The following is a 23,938-nucleotide window of genomic DNA, read 5'->3' as shown; positions in this document are numbered from 1 at the left end:
ACAGCCAGGAGTAACCCCTGAGCAACATTGGGTGTGGCCCAAAAACCAAAAAAAAAAAAAAAAAAAGTCAATACTCGCCCAAAATACTGTACAAACAATGCAGTCCCTCTAAGGTCACCCATGACATTATTCATAGAAGTGGATCAAAGACTCCTGAAATTCATTTGGAACAATAAACACCCAGGAATATCTCTAGGTATTACCCTTAGGAAAAAGAATATGGGAGTCATCACTTTTCCCAACTTTAAATTGTATTACAAAGTAAAAGTCATTAAAACAGCGTGATATTGGAATAAAGACAGACCCTCAGATTAATGGAATAGACTTCAGTTCAGAGAATTAATCTTTGATAAAGGGGCAATATATGTAAAATAAAGCAAGAAAAGCCTTTCAGCAAGTGGTGTTGGGACAACTAGTAAACCATATGTAAAAAAGGGAGTCAGACCTCCATCTAACACCACGCACAAAGGTCAAATCCAAATGGATTAAAGACCTTGATATCATACCCAAAACCATAGGTATATAGAACAACACGTAAGTAAATTACTCCCTGATAGAGACTAAAGGCATCTTCAAGGAGGAAACAGCATTCTCCAAACAAGTGAAAATAAAGACAGATGGGACTATATTAAGCTGAGAAGCTTCTACATTTCAAAGGAAACAGTGCCTAGGATACAAAAGCCACCCACAGGATGGGAGAAACTATTCATTCACACAATACCCGTCTGATAAGGAGCTAATATCTAAGATATACAAAGGACTGACAGATCTTTACAAGAAAAAAAATCTAACCCCATTCAAAAATGGGAAGAAGAAATGGACACTGTCAAAGAAGAAATACAAATGACCACAAGGCACATGAAAAATGTTACACATCATTAATCATCAGGGAGATGCAAATCAATATAACAATGAGATAGGTCCTATCTCATGCTACAAGGACCTGCCCACATCACAAAGAACAAGATCAATCAGTGCTGGCAGGTATGTGGAAAGAAAGGAAATCTCAGTCACTGCTGGTGGGAATGCCTTCTAATCTAGCTTTATGGAAAACAATATGGAGATTCCTCAAAAAAAAACTGGAAATTGAGCTCCCATATGATCTAGAAATACCATTCCTAAGGAATACAAAAGCACATTACAAAAATGTCTTCTGTACACCTATATTCATTGCAGTACGATTAACAATAGCCAGGATCTGGAAATAACCCAGATGCCCTTCAACAGATGAATAGTTAAAGAAACCACGGTATACACACACAATGAAATATGCAATCATCAGGAGAGATGAAGTCATGAAATTTTCCTATACATGGGTGCACAATGTAAACTATTATGCTAAGATTGATAGACACAGAATAGTATCACTCATCTATGTGTTTTAAGAAAAATAACAGACATTTTTGCAATAATGCCCAGAGACAACTGAGATGAGAACCAGAAGGACCAGATCACAATATGAAGCTCATTACGAAGAGTGGTGAGTGCAGTTAGATATAACCACATTAATAACTATCAATGATAATGTTAATAAATAAGAGATATAGAATGACTGTCTCAAATAATATGCAGGGGTTGGGGAAGAAAGGGATGGGGAGCATTGGTGGTGGGAATATTGTACTGGTGAAGGGGAGGTGTTCTTTTTATGACCGAAACCCAACTACAATATGTTTGTCATAATGGTGTTTAAATATATATTTAAAAATAAACAAACAATAAAGAAAAGAAAGAACAAAGCGGCATTTCTTGAATATCACAAAATGCCATTATCAGAAGCATTATCTGAAGAAGTGGGCTGATATTTAATATTAGAAATAGCAAAATAATTTAAAATTTTATCATAATTATAAGAATTCACAAAATACTCTTACATTAATTGTCATAAGATGCTGGTAGCGGATGGAACCCATATTTTTCAGCATATGACCCTCATCAAATATTGCATAATTAAGTTTTAGCCGTCGAAACAGACTGCGGTCATCGGAACTGCTGATTGCACAATTATACCTGTTACCAAAAACAAAACCAAAAAATGTCTATGTTTACATGCATACCTTTAGCAGAATAGAGACTTATGTTTTGTGAAATTATTGTTTTGTTTTGGGACTGTGATCAAGGGCTACTCTTTACCTTGCTCTCAGAAATCACTCCTGGCAGGCTTGAATGCCTATATAGAAATGTCAGGAATTGAATCTGGGTTTGCTAAATGTAAGCCAAGTGCCCTCCCAGCTGTGATATCACTGTGGCCCCTATTTTTACCCCAAATATACCACTATACAAGTTTGTGGTTAAACAATAATTTGTATCCAGTAATTACTGATAAAACTGATATATAGGTAATCATGAAAGTTAGTCTATGTGGGCCAGAGAGATCCTTGCATTCAGAGGGTTGGTGGTTCAAATCCCGGCATCCCATAGGCCCCCTGAGCCTGCCAGGAGAGATTTCTGAGTATAGAGCCAGGAGTAACCTCTGAGCGCTGCTGGGTGTGACCCAAAAACCAAAAAAAGAAAAAAAAAGAAAATTAGGGGCCGGAGAGATAGCATGGAGGTAAGGCGTTTGCCTTTCATGCAGGAGGTCATCAGTTCGAATCCCGGCGTCCCATATGGTCCCCTGTGCCTGCCAGGAGCAATTTCTGAGCGTGAAGCCAGGAATAACCCCTGAGCACTGCCGGGTGTGACCCAAAAACCAAAAAAAAAAAAAAAAAAAAAAAAAAAAAAAAGAAAATTAGTATATGTACCTAATGTAAAATGTAAATGTCCTGTTAGACAATTCTATAAACCCAGGAAGAAAACGATAAGATTATCCTGCAACTGTTACATTTCATTTTTGCTCCTTTTATTTTAGCCAAGTACTAGGCAAGTGCCCTACCTAATGTACTGTTTTTCATGGTCAATCAATAGTCAATAGAGAGAAATTAGGACCAAATGCTGACAGTTATTGTAAAGTGTGAAATAAAATTGTATAATAAACATGACACAGCAGAAAAACACTTCTCTAGTAGAGGGCCAGAGTGATGGTACAACAGGTAGAGGTGTTTGCCTTGCATGAGGCCAACATAGGTTTTTTTTCTTTGAATTCGAACCACCATCCTTCTGCATGCTAGGCAAATGCCTTGCCTCCATGTTATCTCTCCAGCCCCGAGGCCAACATAGGTTTGATCCCTGACACCCAATATAATCCACTTGAGCATCCCTAGGAGTAATTCCTGAGTGCAGAGCCAGGAGTAAGCTCTGAGCTTTGTCATCATGGCCAAATTAAACCAAAAATCTCCTCTGAGAGAAGATGCTAAATATGCCAAAATGTTAATGCCAAGTATCAATGAACATTTCCAAAACTAACATGTAAGTGAAAAAACACCCTTGCCCCAGAAAGAAGATGCAGCCACTGCTCCTGCTGACTCATTCTATGTGGCACTTTTTCTTCCACCTCCTTCAATGTGGACTGTTGCCTGCTACCAGATTAAGCTCCAAAGGGATCCACTTCGAGGACACTACCTGACGCCTTACTGCTGTAAACCATTTCTAAGATGCCATAAGACCATGGTGCGGGAGGAAAATGTGCCCAAGATCTCCCCCCCACCTCAAAATACCGCAAACAACAACAAGAGTTCTCATTATAATGAATACATTACTTATAGGCTAGAATTATAAATCATCTAGTAATATATTTTAATTTTTACTTCAGCTTAACTAAGAAGTTATATGTGTTCAGCCATCTGTATTATTTTGGTGTGTGTGTGTGTGTGTGTGGTGTGTGTGTGTGTGTGGTGTGTGTGTGTGTGTGTGTGTGTGTGTGTGTGTGTGTGTGTGTGTGTGTGTGTGTGTGTGTGTGTGTGTGTGTGTGTGTGTGTGTGTGTGTGTGTGTGTGTGTGTGCTATCCTACCTAACAGCGTTCAGGGCATTCAGAGTCCCTGCTAGGGCTCAAGGGACCATATGGGATAATAGAAAATGAATCTTGGTTAGCTACATGCAAGGTAAGCAACCTGCTCTAACCTCAGCCATCTGATATATTAGACAAAACTATTTTGAAGTTACATATCAAACTGGAAAATGCCTGGATCCATAACATGTTACTTTTGTTATATACTTCATAAAATAAACTTTCTGTCATGAGTATTTATATAATTTTAATTTGGAGGCTGTACACATTATTTTAAATATTTTTCTAGAGAAGAGAATAATGTCCGCCAACATTTCCCATGTAGTCTAGTCCAGACTGCTACCTTTATGGCCTTCTCAGAAACGAGGGGCAGACTCCCTTTTTTGCATGAACTACAGTAATCAAACACTCTCAGACAAAAAAGGGCTCAACCCCACAAATTGGCCTTGTCAAACAAACTTCCAAGCCATCCAATTTTAATTTTTCTTTACAGATGTATAAATACTGGATTTGTAGTGTCAGCCCCTTAGGATCATAGGAAATCTGATAGGGAAGTTACATAGTAACCTACCTGCCTCTAAGAGCCTAACCAGTGATACAGAAGGCTTAGGAGCAACAAATCACAGTCCAGTAAATCTTTAGACACTGACTTTAGTAATAGCGGGGAAAGATACAATCATTTTAAATGGACTTGTGTTGACCCAAGATTTGATAATTCCAGTTGCCTTCATGTTATAACATGCAATGTGAAGTAACTTTGTGTCTGTATGGAGATAGGCTATGGCAGTGTTGGTGTTTAAACATTTAATGCCTAAAATGACTGTACTGTGAACAATTTGGTAAATCATGGTATTATAATAAAAATTAGAAAAAATTAAAAATATTTTTCTTTCCAGTACTTACGTGGTCACAATCACATTGTACTCTTCATATTTACTATGTATGTTATATCTAATTTGCTTACGTTCTTCTTGAGAACCTAAAATTTAAAAATAAATACACACATTGACTGTACTCATAGCATTTAATTTTTCTGAAATATAAATTTCTGAAGATGTTAAATGAAAGTAACATCCTTACCATAGTAACAGAGCACCTTTAAAGTGGGGCACCATAAATTAACTTCACGTAACCAGTTATCTAAAAGCAAAAGAAAAAAACTCTCCTGTAATATCATATGCATTGTATACAGCAAATAAATAATAAGGTTTGACTAACTTTACTCAGAAATTACTATTGTATAGGAAGAATAAGATGTTTAATTTTTAGAACCATAAATTTCACAATTTTACTCCAGTTGGTTAAAATTAAAAAATTTAAGACAGCATAAAATTGAAGTGCAGGGGGCCGGAGAGATAGCATGGAGGTAAGGCGTTTGTTTGCCTAGCATGCACATCAGTGGTTCGAACCCCGGCATCCCATCTGGTCCCCAGAGCCTGCCAGGAGTGATTTCTGAGCATAGAGCCAGGAGTGACCCCTGAGCGCTGCCGGGTGTGACCCAAAAGCCAAAAACCGAAAAAAACAAAAACAAAAAACAAAAAAGAAGAGCAGAGGGGCTGGAGCGATAGGGCATTTATTTGACTTGCACGCAGCAGACCCGGATGGACCTGATGTCTGTCATCTCCATACAATCTCCCAGATGGTCCCCGGAGCTAGGAGAGTAATCAGAGTCAACCGAGTTTGGTCCAAAATTTAAAAAAAAAAAAAAAAAAAAAAGGAAGAGGCGAGGACAAATCATTATGTTATTATAGGAAGATACCACCTTCAAATTTAAAAGTATTTTTTTTAATGCCACTAACAGTATGCTTAGGGGCAATTACTGGTTCTTTTCTCAGGAAAGACCCCTGGCAGTGCTCAGGGAACTTTATACAGTGCATGGGACTGAAAAGGGCCAGCCAGGTGAAAAGCCAAAGCCCCTGTCACCCCAGTACTCTCTCTCTGAACTTAAGAGGTTTTAGTTCAGGTTCCATTCATAAGCAAATAGTTGTTAGTTTACAAAGAAAAAGTAGACCAGCATTGTTCAGTAAAGATGGATTGTTTCTAACTTAAAAAGTTTAATCATACATTTAAAAGTACTTTTTCTTAAACTACTTATTAAAATTTACAAAATTTAATTAAAAAATAACTGTAATTTACTACAGAGAAATAGCACAGCAGTTAAAGTGTTTGCCTTGCACGCAGCCAATCCAGAACAAGATGGTGGTTCAAATCCTGCCATCCCATAGGGTCCCCAGAGCCTGCCAGGAGCAATTACTGAGCGCAGAGCCAGGAAAAACCCCTGACCGAAGCCGGGTGTGACCCAAAAACAAAACAAAACAAACAAAACACCCTGTAATTTAATTAAAATTAAACTACTTATTATAATTTAAGTGCTGTGAAACAAATGTTCTTAACAAAACAGTCCTTCAATCTATAATAACTTTAAAGGTAAAAAAAAAACTAGTAGTTATGGGGCCGGAGAGATAGCATGGAGGTAAGGTGCTTGTCTTTCATGCACAAGGATGGTGGTTCGAATCCCGGTATTCCACATGATCCCCTGTGCTGCACGGGGCGATTTCTGAGCATAGAGCCAGGAGTAACCCTTAAGCGCTGCAGGGTGTGACCCAAAAAAACAGAACAAAACAAAAAAACTAAAAACTAGTAGTTAAGAACTGACAATACAATTAAACACAGGGATAAAGAGGAAACATACAAGAATAAATATTCACCTCTGAAAAGCGTGTTCTCTCTCTCTCTCTCTCACACACACACACACACACACAACTTTTCTTACAAAAAACACTAGTCAACTATAATTCAACATTTATTTACAAACCTATAGTTGAGGCTGGAACAACAATCAAATGAGGACCTTTATTCCCCTCTTGATACAGGTATGCCAAGAATGCAATAGCTTGTATAGTTTTTCCTAGGCCCTAGAATTAAACATTTAAAAGAATATATATAAAACTTTAAACTTAAAAATTAGAAATATAAATTGAAGTTTTATTATTTTCTGCAAGTAATGAGAATTTCTATTAGAATAATTATATCTACAAAGGCATATTAAAACTTGTTCACAATCTTCAAATTATATGATTTAATGGGGGTATCTTTCTAATTAATATCTTACAGTAGCATGCAAGAACTCTGCATTGCAAAGAAAAGACTAAATTTTGATAACCTTCTGTAGGCAAATATTTACTACATACTAAATGAACTAAGGACAATATTCTAACGGCAAATTTGTCTGAACACACACCTGTCACATTACCTAGTAAGTCTATTCCTAAGAATATATTCAAGAAATTGTGCATTTGTGCCCCCAAGAAGGACAGGTAAGAATGTTCACAGCTCAAGGTTAGAGAGATAGGCACAGCAGTAGTCCTTTGCAAGCAGAAGACCCATGATCAATGGCGGTTCAAATCCCAGTATCCCATATGGTCCCCCTTGCCTGTCAGGAGGGATTTCTGAGTCAGGAGTAACACCCGAGAGCCCCGGGTGTGGCCCAAATAACAACAAAAAAAAAGTGTTCAGAACTCATTTATTATTATAATAACCAATAATCATTATACATAATAGGCTACTTAGATAACCAAAAATCCCATCAGCAGAAAAATACACAGCTTTATATAACCAAATTTATACTATGGATTTGAATAAAAAGAAACATACTGCCTACATGTAATACTTCCTATTGCACCAAAAAACAGAAACAAATACATGCACTAAAGCTAAAGTCTAAAAGACTGAGGAGTGAGGCATCAAGCCTGGTGACTGAGTAAAGAGGACACAAGGAAACTTCCCTAGGAACTGAATCGTGGGTCTGGACAGTACTCACTGAAAAGTGCCTGCCTGCACCTTCCATGCACTCAGCTGAAACTGCGTGCACTCCAAGTAAATTATATATTTCAACATATATATATATAATATATATATATATCAACATATATGGGTCCTATCTTACATGTCCAAGCTTAACTACATACAATGTCACTCTATTTGGAAAGAGGAAGATAACCAAGTTAAAATAATGTCCCAGGGTGGAACATTTATTTAAAACAAGATGTACAGTACTGTTCATGCACAGAGAGAAAACACCTGCAAACCAGGAAGAAGGGAGTAGGTGGAGAACAAGTGCATCAACAACTCCAATGTGTTTAAATGTGAAAAAACATTTTCAACTGTCTGAATATCTTTGATATTTTGTTCTCACTCCTCATAGATGAAAACATTTATTTGTCATCAACATGCATCTTTACATAATATAAAAGAATCTCACACATAAAATGATTTATGATATAGAAATTAGCTTTATTTGAGCTCAGGAATCGTTCCTGGCAGGCCCAGGAGACCATAATGGAAGCCAGGAGTAACCCTGGAGTGCCGCTGGGTATGACCCCCCCCCCCAATAAAACCCCCCAAAAGAAAAACAAAATAGTATTTGTCTTAAGATGGTAGCATTTTGAAGATTTTTTAAACTTAATTAAAAAAAATAAACTGCTGATTGGGGGCCACATCCAGTGATCTCAGGGTTTACTCCCAGATATGCACTTAGGAATCAATCCTGGGAATTGAACCGATGTCAGCAAAGTGCAAGGTATTTTAACTTATTGATGCCTATGACAAACCAATTTTCATAGTTTATGAAGAAGTAAAAAAGTTAGAATTTAAGAAAAGAAATGTATTATTATTGAGAAAAATGATGAGATACTGAATTGAAAGCAGGAAACAAAGTTTAATGGAAAATTTCACTTTTTTATGAGAGAATAATACTGTCTTCTTTTATGACAAGTTCTAAAAACTTGTCTGTCATATTGCTTCAGCTTACTATTAGTATTAATAGTGTTACTATTACTCCTTACTGCTGCTGGTGCTGCAGGTGCTACTGCTACTGTTACTGTTACTACTTACCATTTCATCTGCCAAAATGCCGTTAAGTCCATGCTTATGTACCAGTGCCAACCAGTTTAAACCAACCTTCTGGTAGGGTTTGAGTGACAGACTGGTAAAGAAAGAATTACCAAAAATTACAGATTTATACATCTATTAAGTTTCTCCATTAGTTTCATGACAGGTTAACAATGCACAATACACACAAAAACTGTAATACTCTATATCTAGTCTTACCTTTAACTTCTTGTTAAAAGCAATTAATACTCAAAACAGCAAAAAACATCAGATTTTTACAACCTTTCAAATTTTATTGACTTTTTTTCTTGCAGTAAGAATTACAAAAATTTTTCCATATTCAACCATAATGTAATGCCAGCGATTTTCCTGCATTTTTTTTGGCAGCGGCGGGAGGGGGAGAGAGAGTGACACCTGATGAAGCTCAGGGACACCTCACTCTGCAATCAGGAATCACTCAGACACTATTTGAGGGTCTGTCTGTGGTGCCAGGTATGATACATAGGTGAGTCAGTGTAAGGCAAGCACCTTTCCCACTTGTCTTATCTCTATGGCTCCCAAATTAATCCCTCCCCCCATACTTTTCCTCTTTAATTTTTCAGCATCAGCAATTTTATTTAAAACGGAAGAAACCAATGGGCCTTAGACTCAGAAACTCTGTGTAGGAGCAGAGATCAGAGGGGCTAGTGGTGCTCAGGGCTGCATTTCAGTGAATCAAGACCTCAGTTTCGCTTCCCAACATCAAAGACAGTATAGTGAGCTAAAGTTCCCATGGCTCTGGATTAGGAATCTCATATATGACCATGCAATTTTTCATCCAATTTTGGTCCTAATTTTTAAAAAAAAAAAAAATCACAAAGATCACCTATAGCATTACTAATCTTGTGTTTATACTAGAAAACTTTTATATCAGGGCTGAAGAGAGAGTACACAGAGTAAGGCACCTAACTTGCACACAACTGACCCAGGTTGTTGTTTTGTTTTGTTTGTTTTTTTGGTTTTTGGGCCACACCCAGTGACGCTCTGGGGGTTACTCCTGGCTATGCACTCAGAAGTCGCTCCTGGCTTGGGGGACCCTATGGGACGCCGGGGGATAGAACCGTGGTCCATCCTAGGCTAGCGCAGGCAAGGCAGGCACCTTAGCTCTAGCGCCACCGCCTGGCCCCAACTGACCCAAGTTTGATCCCTGGCATTCCATATGGTCCTCAGAGCCCACCAGGAACGATTCTTGTGTGCAAAGCCAAAAATAACCCACAAGCAATGCCAGATGTGCCCCACAAACAAAGAAAAATATATTCTATCCATCTGATGTATGTGATATTAGGACAAAAAGCAAGAATAATTCCCTAATTGTCAGGCTGACTCAATAAGTCTATTCTGAATAACGTGCTTAAATGTTGTTTGTAATGAGGCGATGTTAATGTTCATCACCTCCAATGGTACTGGTGCTCAGAGACTAGTCCTGGCTCTGCACTCAGAAATTACTCCTGGCAGTTCACAGGGGAACAGATCTGATACAAGAGGTTGAACCTAGGCCAGCTGTGTGCAAGGCAACTGCCCTACTTGTTCTCCTATCTCCTTTTTACCCAAATATTTTTGAGTTCCTTCCTCACACTTGTTTTGGGAAATGAGATGTTAGACCTCTTCATTCTAGAAACTTCAGAAAGGGATAAGGACATTTTGAGAAACATTTATCCATAACTCAGAATAGTTTTTTTGATTTTTGTTTTAGAACCACACTCAAGCAGTGCTCAGGATTTACTGATAGTGATGTTCGGAAGACTATATAGAGTGATGCAGAGGACTTTTTTATTTTCATTTAAGACTAATTTACAAATAACTTGTGGTAACTGTTTAGGACTTTAATTAAAATACTTGTTTCAAAAATTTAAGACAGTCATTGCTCTTTTGCTAAATTTCAAGTAACTGTCTATTAGTTTCACAACAGTGCTGCTTTTCTCTAAAACATAAAAAGATTGATGGAGATGCAGTTCTAATTAAGTTTTTTTTTTTTTTGGGGGGGTGCTGGTTTTTGGGCCACACCTAGTGACACTCAAGGGCTACTCCTGTCTATACACTCAGAAATTGCTCCTGACTCTGGGGATCATATGGGATACCGGGGATTGAACACACATCCAACCTGAGTCAGCCACGTGCAAGGTAAAAGCCCTACCTTTGTGCTATTACTCCAGACCCCTGATTAAGTTCTTTTAAATGCAACTTGTTAAGAAATTTTTTGTCTTCTGACATGTGTATCATTTGTTAAGCCACACTTTGTTTATTAACAGAGCAGTAATATATTTTCCTCTTAGTTTTAAATGGTTGCTATATTGTTATGTATTTATGAATTCAATTATTTTTATTTTATATAGTCATTGTGAAATAACAAAACTATTCATGATTGAGTTTCAGACACACAATGTTTCAATGCCAATCCTATTACTTTGATATTGAGACTTATAAAATTTTTCTTATGTCTAACTACCAACTGTCATTTTACAGATAACAACGCAGTGATGTGCTCAGTGTTAACCAAAACCACAACCTGAACTTCTGGATTTTTTTTCCTTTGTTTTTGGGTCACACCTGGTGATGCTCATGGGCTACTCCTGGCTATGCGCTCAAAATCACTCCTGGCTTGGGGGACCATATGGGACGCTGGGGGATCAAAATGCAGTTCGTTCTAGGCTAGCGCAAGGTTATGGCCTGTGCCCCTAAACTTCTAAATTTCTTTCTTCAACAGAACACTGCAAAAAAAAGCTATAAACTAAAGTTTTTCTCTGAGTGGCGAGATAGCTCAGAGTCCTGGAGAACATACCTGGGGAAGAATGCTGTTTGGGATCATGGAACTGTGTGGTTCCCTAAACATCACCAGCATGGAACATGGTATGAACATGTTCCCAGCTCTACCTGAGTCACCCCCCCAAAAAAACCAACCACTACCACCAACAATAAAATCACCCCAGTCTTCCTATCTTCCAATAAAGGGGGGGGGGGGGAATTAGTATTTCAAGGTTTCAAGAAAAAATGAGCTATAGTTTTCTTTTTGTGTTTCTGAACCAAGGAGGGGTCCCTTCTAACAGTGCTTAGAAACCAACGAGGTTCCAGGGATCAAACCAGGGGCTCCAAGATGCGAAGCATATACTTCAGCCCTAGTTTTGTCAGAGGGTATAGTATCCTCTCATACAGCATTACTATATCTTCTTTTTAGAGTGAAATAAACTTAAGCTTAAATCTGCTTTTAAAAACTTCATTTTGAAAGGTGAGAAAAGGTGAATTCAAAACAGGAACAAAACAATGAATGTTAAAAAGGAAAATACAAAGCTAAGGACTTGTTTAAAGATCTCCAAAAAAAGCACATTAGGGATGTGAACAGACCAAAAGTTCTAGTCTCTTCCCTGTGACAAAGCTCCAGGAAAATGCTGAAATATTTAGGGCAGTTTATCAGCAAGTCATTCTCTATCTACACTCTGTCACAGGAGTGATGTATTCATACCACTGCCAAATGCTCCTACAGACTCTGCTGAAGGAGAGGGTAGAGAATAGAAAGAGCAGAAGATGCTGGATAGATCTAGCCCAGAAAAGCCCCCAAACCAAGACATTTTTATAGTGATGGGTGTCCAAACTTTACATTTTTAACAGTTTATTTTTGAATGGGGGGGCATACCTAGCAGGGGTTTACTCCTGACTTTATGCTCAGAAATTATTCCTGGCATTCACAGGGGACATTATGGGGTGCTGGAAATAGTACCCGGGTAAAAGGTAAAGATAAAAATGCTCTACCTTCTGGGTATCACTCTGGCCCTACTAGTTTAATTCTGATTATCTTTTAGATGGCCAAGCCTGAGACGATTACATCTTCTCTTTGCGCTCATTGCATTTTAAGTTTTAGTTTTGAGATTTCTAAATAATAGTTATGAATGGTTATAAGATTTGATATTTTCCCACGCAAAGAGTCTATTTGTTTTTATTTGTTTATTTATTTTTTTGCTTTTTGGGCCACACCTGGTGATGCTCTGTCGTTACTCCTGGCTATATGCTCAGAAATAATTCCTGGCTTGGGGGACCATATGGGACGCCGGGGTATCAAACCTCGGTCCCTCCTAGGCTAGCATGTGTGAGGCAGATGCCCTACAGCTTGTGCCACCGCTTTGGACCCCAAAGAGTCTATTTTAAACAGGAAAGTGTGCTATCTAATAGTTTTATCTCTAAATAGCTTTCTCTTCTATTAATATTAAATATTAAAACTCATTTGCAATAGTAAAACAAATTTATGTTAACAGGATTATGTTTTAAAATTAGTACGATTTATTCTGTGAGCATATAAACGCAACATGATGTTAAATTATTAAATAAACATTAAGCTATTTTTTCCTTCTGTGGTAGTCAATTCTTCCCCCAAAAGAAAGTAGGCTGAGTGTCTATTTGAGACAGCCAGCATGACAGGCTTTAACACCAAGTAAAACTGCAAACTTTAGCAAAAAAACAAAACCAACACAACCAATTTCATCCCATTAAAATACATATAAATAGACCTGAAGAGATTACATTGGTTTCTGAGTTTTACTTTGAACTAGATCTAACACTCGGGTTGGGGACACAATTATGTTTTTGTTGTATAGTAAATATCTCATTTTAAAAATACCCTCAGTTTAATGGAAGTTAGTTTAGTATATGATCATACTATTTACCAGTAATAGAACTTTGTGAATGGGGTTTAAAAGATCGTTTTATGTGATGCAATAAAGCATTTGATTTAAAAAAATCCAAATTACGATAAAGTAGACTCAACTGGGTAAGTCCTGTAGAGTGAAGAACTTCCCATTTCCAATGGTGTAGAACAAGAAGAAACAGCTCCAATTATATTTTTAGGACTTGAGTTTGCTGACATTGTCATAGTTCTTTCTATGCAACAGAAAAGAGCTTCTTTGTGGGAACTGCATCATGAGTCCCTATATCACAAAGCACCCTAGAAGGGCACAGAAAAAAATTGTAGCTTACTATTCAAGATCAGGAATCACAACTTGACTTTTCAGTACTTCTAAGTTGATCAGCAAATCTTATGTGATCAACTTAGGAAAATATCAATAGCAGAAAAAAACCAGAAGCTATGGTAATTAATTAGTAAGATGCTCATGTTAATCTCATTAAACACCTCTCAAAAATATTCTGAACAATGCAATTTAGTTTCAGGATGAAGAACAATGCAGTGTATAGATAAGTCATAATTCATTCTAAGTGCTCTCTTATTTTAGGAGTTATTTCATGTTTTTGCCACTATATGTATTGCAGTTAACAATTTGATGCAGTCTGTTTCAGTTTTGGACTTGCACTCGACAATTCTTAGCTTCTATTCTTAACTTAAACTATATGGTCTTGGGATTGGACCTGGGTCTTCTACAAGCAAAGCATGTAATCCAGACCTTTGAGCTATCCCATACCCTAGATTCTTTACAGAGACTTTAAAGTCCTATTTTGAGTTCTCAAACCACTAGAGGTATAAAGAAAGCACAAAATAATCCCCCACTTTCCGGGATCCCAATCTCATGCAAAAGGGGAAGTCACAATTATAAAATGCCACTTTGCTTTCTTATCTTTGATACATTTTAAATTAAAATTGTTTTGTCTAGGACCAGAGTGAGAGTATAGAAGATAAGATGATTGATTGCCTGACACCTGGCTAACCAGAGTTTAATCCTTGACACCCAATATAGTCCCCCCGAACCTCTCCACGAGTAATCCTGACTACAGAGCCAGAAGTATGCCTTAAGCACAGCTGCACGTGGCCCTAAAGCAATCCCAAAATAAATAAAATTGTCCAGTGTTTTTTTATAAAGTTGCAATTTTGGGGAATATTCTTCAAACAAATTTATGTGTGGATATATCTTTCCTCGTAGAAATAAGCTTTATATGTGTGAATTTGTCTTAATTTAGGAGGCCACCTCCAGTAGTGCAAAGGGATTACTGCTGGCAATGCTCCAGAAACTACATGCCAAATTTCAAACTGGGGTCAGATATACGCAAGGCAAGCACCTTAACTCTCTGTATCTCTCCAGTACATCTTTATTTTTTTTTCTGTTTATACCAAAAGACTAAATTTTTTGGCTTTGAAAAGTGCATTAAATCACAGACATAGGATATTGGATTATAAAGAAAGTTGGCTAAGACAGAAATTTCTACTGTGGGGACAAAGCAATAGTAAAGTGGGTAGAAAAACTGACTTCTAAAGACCCTACCAAGGTTCAATCCCAGGCATCCTATGTGATCCCCAAAGCACAGGCAGGAATGATTCTTTTTGTTGTTTTTGTGTCACAACCAGCGGCGCTCAGGGGTTACTTCTGGCTCTACGCTCAGAAATCGCTCCTGGCAGGCTTGGGATGCCAGGATCCAAAACACTGTCCTTCTGCATGTAAGGCAAACATGCTACCTCCACACTATTTCCCCGGTCCAGGAATGATTCTTGAGGGCAGAGCCAAGAGGAACCCCTGCACATCACTGGTTATAGCCCCAAAACAAAATAAAGGAAAGGAAATTTCTGCTTTGAAATGATTAAGCAGTTGGCATTTTTGAAACAAGAAATGTTCTGTAGGGGGTGCTCAGATTTAAGTTTTTATCTATATCTGTGAAACGCTTTGAATCATCAGAAGTCTAGGGTTTTTCTTACAGCACTAGTTTTTATGTAACTTAGACATAACAGAAAAAAGCACAGAATTTTCATGCATGATAAAATTAATAATACCTTTGATTAAGAATGGAAGGTTGTTCTATGTTCCATCCACCTCCATTTCCAGTAAGCATGGTAACTTGTTTTGTCAATTTATTTGAAATGTCTTCACATTTATTCATAAGTCTTATAACCACATCCCTTTCTTGGATCAGTGTTTTACAGTGCCATATCAAGTCTTCTGATAAGCCATTCGTCTTAGACATCTTTGTGAACTATGACATAAAAAGAAAATAATAAACATAAAAAAATTTAGCATTTCACATCTAATAAACAAAAGGCAATTTCATTATCTCCTAACTAAGGAAATAAGTTATGTTTTTGCTTATGAGCACTACTTATCAAATGTTAGAAGACCCCAATTCTCCATGCTACATGTGTATTGCCATGTTTTGCTTTATATCCTATTCTTCTTACCTTAACTCATAGAAAAAGATAAGCTTTTTCTCCCTCACATGCACAATCCTAAATAGCTTGATCGTGGCATCTATTAACTTTCTTTTTTTTTTTTTTTTTTTTTTTTTTTTTTTTTTTTTTTTTTTTTTGGTTTTTGGGCCACACCCGTTTGACGCTCAGGGGTTACTCCTGGCTATGTGCTCAGAAATCGCCCCTGGCTTGGGGGGGACCATATGGGACGCCGGGGGATCGAACCGCGGTCCTTCCTTGGCTAGCGCTTGCAAGGCAGACACCTTACCTCCAGCGCCACCTACCCGGCCCCATCTATTAACTTTCTTTTAGAAAGTATCAAGTAATTATTAATGCCATCTCAAGTTACCTTCAAAAATCTTGTATTAACCTTTACTACCAAAGTGTATACTGCCATATAGAGTAACTCTACACCTGACCTCATATCCTTTCCTATCACTTCTCATAACTGTGACCATTTTCTAATACTCCTGAAAGGTCTCGATTTTTGTCAAAGGAGAAATCCTTACATTTTTTTTTAAGACTTTAATAAATGTCACTTGACATTTTTCTGAGGACATTAGTTGGGAAAATAACACATAAATCAGGCTGTGACTAATTCCACAATTTCAAAAAGAAAAAATGAATGTTTCCAGTGCCAGTCCTTGGAGTCCTCTGGCCAGTGGCTCCCAAGCACACACCTAGCAGTAGTACCTTAGCAGCATGGGTAGAAACCCCTAACCAAATGAAAAGGAAAGGAGGATCTGTGTGGAAGCCCAAAGAAGCTCTTTAAAAACATACTTTTAGTTGTCGTTTGAGTGATGTAAAAGTTATAAAAGAATTAGAGGCCAGAGCTGTAGTATAGTGGCAGGGTTCCGAACAATTCTTTTTTTTTTTTTTTTTTTTTTTTTTTTTTTTTTTTTGTTTTTTTTGGGCCACACCCATTTGACGCTCAGGGGTTACTCCTGGCTATGCGCTCAGAAGTCGCTCCTGGCTTGGGGGACCATATGGGACGCCGGGGGATCGAACCGCGGTCCGTCCTAGGCTAGCGCAGGCAAGGCAGGCACCTTACCTTTAGCGCCACCGCCGGGCCCCATCGAACAATTCTTAAGTAATCCCCATGATCATACGATATCTAAGGCCACAGTGTACCTTAGGCAACGGGAATCCAGCTTTACAGAGCATGTTAGTTAAGTTCACGGAAATTCCAGCTTATAAGAGTTTATGTTGAATAAGCTGAAATAAATGTTCTGACCTATCCCAAGCTATAGAATTAAAGAACTAAAATATAATGTAAAGCATTAGGAGTACTTCACAAAATAATACAGTGAAAGTTATCTGCATACTTGACACTTTGGGAATGACTATCACTACTAAAACGTGACCGGTTTTGTGCCTTCTAAAAAAATATCCATGCACTAATGGTGAGAGATAAGAATTGGGCGAGAGAAACTGTGAGTGCTGCCTGTGTGTGTTTGTCTCCTGTCCTGTCTCCTAAACCTCTTTACATGACTGAAATCCAAACACAATCATGTATGTAATCAGGTGTTTAAATCAAATAATAAAAAAAAAGAATTGGGCCAGAGAGAGTACGAGTTGCATGTTTGCCTTTCATGTGGCCAACCCCGGTTTGATGACCGGCATCCTGTGTGGTTCCCCAAACCCTCCAGGAGTGATTCCTGAGTGCAAACCCAGGAGTAATATCTGAGCACTGCTGGGCATGGTCCAAAAAGAATATGAGAGAGAGAGGAGACAGACGAGAGGAGAAGAGAGAGAGAGAGAGAGAGAGAGAGAGAGAGAGAGAGAGAGAGAGAGAGAGAGAGAGAGAGAGAGAGAGAGAGGAGAGAGAGAGGGAGAGAGAGAGGGAGAGAGAGATTATTGCTTTTTGTTTATCACAAATTTCAAAAAAATAAAGAGGTCATTACTTTTTGTTTACCACAAATTCCAAAAAATGGAAACCCTAAAATTACAAGTGACAAAACCAATCTTATGCAGTGTGAGATGAGAGGGAAAAACGAACAATGGTGAGGGGGAGAGCCAGAGAATAAAGCTCAGCAGGCTCAGCACTTTCTTTTGCATACGTGAAGCTTGTACTTAATGCCTAGTATTGCATGGTCCCTGTCAGTCCAGCCCTCAACTTGTCCAAGTTGAAAGTAACCCCTGAGCACTACCAGTGATATGGTCCATCTCCTTCAGATCTCTCCCAGCACCCTGCCCAGAAAAAAACAGAGTCAGACCTGTATGTAAAAGAAGTTAAAATGGGGCACAGCGGCTTTGGCCTTGCAAGCAGCCGACCCAGTAACTAAGGTGGTTGGTTCGAATCCCGGTGTCCCATAGGGTCCCCTGTGCCTGCCAGGAGCTATTTCTCAGCAGACAGCCAGGAGTAACCCCTGAGCACTGCCAGGTATGGCCCAAAACAAACAAACAAAAAGAAGTTAAGAAATTCAGTTTAGGGGCCTCAGGTATCATGGAGTCCAAAGCCCAAAGCAGGCTCAGGACTCTCGCCCAATGATACATGGTACTGTTTGGGCTAGCACTGCTACAGGTCACCCGGGCAGGACTGGGGATGGTCATGGAGTCATAAGGTACTGGATCAACTTCACAGTCCTGTGTGCTAGCCAAGGCGTGAGCTCCATCTCTTAGAGCTATCTCCCTGGTCTATATCATTAGACATCTTCTCCCTACTAGCTCATTAAATTCTTACAATTACAAGAGCATTTCATCAATTTGGTATGAATAAACTAAGCTTCAATTGTGACAAAGTAGGGTAAGATATTCCAAGGCCCTAGTTCCTTTTGTTTTACTGTAACTAAATTTAAAAATAAATTCAAAATCTTAAAAGTAACCTAAGCTCTTTCTAGTAAGCACCAATTCATTATGGATTTTTTGTTTGTTTTGTTTTTTGTTTTTTTTTAGGGGGCCACATCCAGTGACACTCAAGAGGTGGTTACTCCTGGCTATGCACTCAGAAACCGCTCCTGGCTTGGGGAACTATATGGGACGCTTGGGGGTCAAACCGAGGTCCATCCTAGGTAAGCACGTGCAAGGCTAACACTTTACCACCACTTGTGCCACTGCTCCAGCTTTTTAACAAAGACACTCTTGACTCCCCATAGTCAAATGGTCCAAAGTCACTGGAAAAGACTAAGTGGAGGTGAGTGGGGGTGAATTATTTTATTAATAATTTTAATATTATAAAAGGAATATTACAAAAGTACCCAATTACAGAAACTTTTCTTTTTTTTTTATACTTTTATTTATTTATTTTTGGTTTTGGGGTCACACCCCGCAGCACTCAGGGGCTACTCTTGGCTCCATGCTCAGAAATTGCCCCTGGCAGGCTCGGGGGACCATATAAAATGCCAGATTCAAACCACCGTCCTTCTTCAGGCAAGGTAAAGGCCTTACCTCCATGCTATCTCTCCTGTCAGCCGACACTTTTCATAGTCTAGAGCAGTGGTTGGCAACCTGCAGCTCGCGAGCCACATGTGGCTCTTTACACTTTTAATTTGGCTCTTCTGTGTGCCAGGCTGCCGCTCCAGGATTCAGGACTCTGCTCCTAGCCTCTGTCACTGCACGCCCTGTGTGGCTCTCAAAATAAATTTCAATCGTGGTTTTTGGCGAAATTTCGCTCAGTTAAAAAAAAAAAAAGACCACTGGTCTAGAGTAAATATAAAAGTCCTGTCATAACAATAAAGCTAAAAGAAAAAACTTCTTTAACCCAAACAATAAAGCTAAAGAACAGTTTATCTCAAAAACTGATTCAATATGACAGAATTTAGAGAACTGAGAGGTAAAGTAGCATTATTCCACCAGGGTCCCCGCCAAAAAACAACCAACCAGTTATTAATGTCTCCTGGCAAGAGATGACTATTTAAGAGTCATGCTGGGAACATTTCATCTTTTAAGTTAAATTTAATAGAAAGGACTAGTCTGCTGATAACAGGTCTAACTACACTAGGAAGAAATAATCAGAAAGGCCCAGCGTTCTGTAAAGACGGAGGGGAAAAAAAACCCTCCAAGACTACTGCTGGGGAGTGAGGGAATGGTGCTAAATAAGAAACCAGGTATATTAAATATGAGCTAAAAGACCCATTCAGCAACTGTTTCAGCATATGAATCTTAGCTGACTCAATCCAAAATACAAAACTGTAAGCATATCTATCAATATTTGTCACTGGTGAGAAACAGCAGTGCTTGGTAATGAGTAAGCTGGGTGCCCTCTATGAGAATTTGTGGGGGATAGTAAGCAGTGCTCAAGTTTATGCCTCTCACAAATGGAATCTTATATGTACTTTCTGACCCTAGCAGGCCCTTTAGTGCTACCAAATGTGACCCCTGGGCATACAGCAGCATATAGCATGTGAGCAATGCAGGTCCCCAAAACATGAGAATTTTATTTTAATGTTTGGAATTCAATATTTTAATTATAATCTAATTGCTAACTTTTCTGTTTAAAATTCCTTGGTAAAGGGGCCGGGTAGGTGGCGCTGGAGGTAAGGTGTCTGCCTTGCAAGCGCTAGCCAAGGAAGGACCTCGGTTCGATCCCCCGGTGTCCCATATGGTCCACCCAAGCCAGGGGCGATTTCTGAGCACATAGCCAGGAGTAACCCCTGAGCGTCAAACGGGTGTGGCCCAAAAACCAAAAAAAAAAAAAAAAAAAAAAAAAAATTCCTTGGTAAAATATCAGCAATATTTCTTTATGTTTGGGGCTGCAGAGAAAGATAATATAGTGGGTAGGGAACTTGCTTTTGCACAAGGTCAACTTAGGTTTTATCCCCCGCATCCCATATGGCCCCTTAAACACTGCCAGGAGTGATTCCTGACTACAAAGCCAGATATACTTCCTGAGCAGTGCTGAGAATGAGGCCCACCGCACCCCCCTTCAAAAAAAAAAAAAAAAAAAAAAAAACTTTCTTCTTTATTTTTGAAGAAATTATTTCAATTTTAGAGAAAATTTTTCAAATAAGTGATAAAGCTATTTTCCCCCAGGGGAACAGAAGCTGCTGCTTATATTCAAATAGGAAAAGGGAGAGGAGTTTCAGTAAAAGAATTCTGCATAATGAAAAATTCAAGCTGTCACTCAAAGATCTGTTTGCTCTTTTTATTTTAAAGTTATAAACTGAAGTACCAGTTTCTTGCCACAGTGTGTCACTCTTGGAATATAAGTAGCTTCTACTTTTCAAAGAATGGGAAAATTATTTCAAAGATCTAATTTCCTTCCAAAATCTTTATAAAGATGACTTTTAACCTGACTCCATTAATGTAAAAAATTAGTAACGACCTTAAAAAACTCAGAACGCACTACATTTTTTTTGGTGGGGAGCTCATGCCCAAACCCTGGTGGTGCTCAGGGGTTACTTGTTCAGGTGCTGAGATCGAACCTGGGTCAGCACGTGCAAGGCAAACACCCTCTCTGCTGTGCTATCACTATGGCCCAACATTAATGGTTTTTATAAGTGCCTATCAAAATTATGGAGCATTTAAAGGTCGATGTAATCTTATGAGCAAATTTATACTTGAAAATCACCCTACGAGAAGGAAACGTATAAGGCTTTAAAGCAAAGAATTTAGACAATTGTTTTTTAGTTACCCTCAGAACATAAAGCAAAAAGAGAAAGCATCTGTTCTAAGTCAGCATTCTTCAAACTTGTTAGTGGGGGGGAGGAGAGAGGAGAGAATCAGGCCTGTTTTACATCCTAATCCAAAAAGCCCACAATTCCTTCCAAAGCAGTAGGCCGGGTGGTGGCTTCCGATCTTTTTTCCTACTGCAGACCACTGGTATTCTGGTGACTGAAGAATGATGATTTAATTTACTAGTAGAGTACAACAGTGAACAAAGTATTTAAAGAGAGACGAAAGCCCTGAATTACGTACACTTACTCTAATTCAGATGTTAGGCAGCTTTTATGCTGTTCAATCCATGCATAAATTACTCGTGTTACATTGGTCAGTATACACTGCTATTTATGGTTGAAGGGTGAAGACTGGGGCTGGAGCAAGTATGGCCGACTCTGGTTCGGTCCCCAGCATCACAGACAGTTAGTTCCCTGAATCTGCCAGCAGTAACCCCTGAGCGTGATCCACGTGTCTGGCCCCAAAACAAAACAAAACAAAAACTGTCTGGAATAATTGAAAATAAATTGTAGTTATAAACTGAAATTAATTGTACATTGTAAGTTGCTTTTTTGTTTTGTTTTGTTGTTTAGGTCACACCCGGCAGCGCTTAGGGGTTCCTGGCTCTTTGCTCAGAAGTTGCTCCTGGCAGGCGGGGGAGGGTGGGGGCAGGGACGGGGACCATATTGGATACAGGGATCATTTGCATGCAAAGCAAACACCCTACCACTGTGCTATCTCTCCGGCCCATAACTTGCCGATTTTAACTTCACATTTCCACCAAAAGTCATCATTTCTTTGATCAGAACAAACACCTCTATATTCACCGAAAAAGTTTCCCTTTGAAATACTATAAAAAAATAATAACGTTTAGAGACGAATGTCTAGTAAGAAAACAATTAAAAAAAAAAAAACCTTTTCTTCAGTGATTAGTTTCTAAAGGGGGCAAAATGCTACAGGAATTTTAAGGAAAGAATACACAACCTACAAATTCATGTCAAAACTAATTTAAACTGTGCCAATTAATTAACAGGAGATATATGCTTTCTACTTGTTAAGTTGCTGATATTTGAAAAAGCATCTGGCACATAGAACTCTGATATAATTTACTTTTACCCGAATTTATTTGGGCAAGTAGTTACAGTAACTAAATACAGTATAAGAGATAATTGCATTCTTTATAAAATAAATTAAAATTCCAACAAGCCTGAGCAACCCAACTATAACAGCAGTGGATACCATTAAAGATTAAAAGAAAGAAAAAAAGAAAAAAGAAGAACAAGAAAGCCCTTCAGCAAATACTTTAAGACATAATCACTCGGGCAAAGCCGAACAAGTTCTGAAAGAGAGAGCCTGCTTTGACAGATGCAATCTGGGGGAAAAAGGCTTCAGGGAAAACAAATGGCTTTACTTTCTAAAGCTACAAAATATTGATAATTTTACTTTTATAATTTCCAAATACTTTAATTTCTTAGAAAATTTGTATAGACCTTATTCAAGGACCCTGCCATGCCGCTACTTCAGACACGTATCAAGGGGAGCTAACATTCACAAAGAGACTGTGTCACGATTACAGAACTAATGCCTACGCTGGGGCACAAAACTCTGAAAATTTGTAAGGAGCATGAGTTACTTCATCTTCAAAAACAATAAAAAAAAATTATCCCCATTATGCCTTCAAAGCAAGGCCCATATACAACGTATGCCGTAAACCATTTGCTCACAAAAGTTGAAGCAAAATGTAAAAGACCCATCTCTTCCATTTCTCTGAACAAATAAGATTCGCTGACTATTAACATTTAGATAATTCAAAATACAGGTATTTTGGATAAAACCGTTTACAGGAAACTAAATACCAGAAAACAATCACGCAACGTGTACTTACCAGCACTTATGCTTCCTTTCACCTAATGCTTGATTTCTAAGCTTCCACACACAGCTCTAGCTTTCCAATTAAAAAGGCTGCAGCCTGTTGTTACACTCCATAAAATGGCCACATTGCTTAACCAAGAAAAACATGTTAAGAGATTGAGCTGTCATTTTTAAAAATAAAAATAAGTAATTGCTTCTTTTGTGGTGAAGCTTGAACCACCTAGGCTGGCATTTTCAATCATGGAGCTCCTCTGGTTGTTGCTAGTGCTCTTAAAGTTGTCGTAGTAAAATTTCTGTCACATTCTTGCATTCTGTAAAGTGTCTGAGCAGTAACAGATCAGAACAGGCTAGCATACGACTCCTTCCTAAATGTAAGCTCTAATTTCTTCTTCTGCAATGAAATGAACCAAGTTTCTATGCAAGAGAGTGAGTGACAGTATGCCCAGCCAATCAGCTTGGGTATTTTCAGGAAAATCACCCCTTAATTCATTCAAAATTAGGTCATATGACACTATTTGAAATACTATTGGCTTACAATGAAAGCAATGTTT

General features: G+C 38.4%; 1 protein-coding gene across 2 annotated transcripts in view; it reads right to left on the bottom strand.

Annotated features, from left to right (window-relative positions):
• SMARCAD1 (SWI/SNF-related, matrix-associated actin-dependent regulator of chromatin, subfamily a, containing DEAD/H box 1) overlaps nt 1-23,938 on the bottom strand; it is a 105,475-nt gene that overhangs the window by 19,345 nt on the left and 62,192 nt on the right. For both annotated transcript variants that reach the window (XM_049789977.1, XM_049789978.1), the window contains exons 9-14: nt 15,510-15,709; nt 8,774-8,864; nt 6,696-6,795; nt 4,961-5,020; nt 4,784-4,859; nt 1,872-2,007 (exon numbers count right to left, since the gene is read on the bottom strand). In XM_049789977.1, coding sequence (XP_049645934.1) covers nt 1,872-2,007; nt 4,784-4,859; nt 4,961-5,020; nt 6,696-6,795; nt 8,774-8,864; nt 15,510-15,709 — 663 coding nt within the window. The remainder of the gene's footprint in view (nt 1-1,871; nt 2,008-4,783; nt 4,860-4,960; nt 5,021-6,695; nt 6,796-8,773; nt 8,865-15,509; nt 15,710-23,938) is intronic.

Source organism: Suncus etruscus, chromosome 16 (genome assembly GCF_024139225.1).
Source record: "Suncus etruscus isolate mSunEtr1 chromosome 16, mSunEtr1.pri.cur, whole genome shotgun sequence".
In the NCBI taxonomy this organism is placed as follows: Eukaryota; Metazoa; Chordata; class Mammalia; order Eulipotyphla; family Soricidae; genus Suncus; species Suncus etruscus.
Note: the sequence above shows the minus strand (reverse complement) of the source record. Positions and strands in the feature narration are given on the sequence as shown.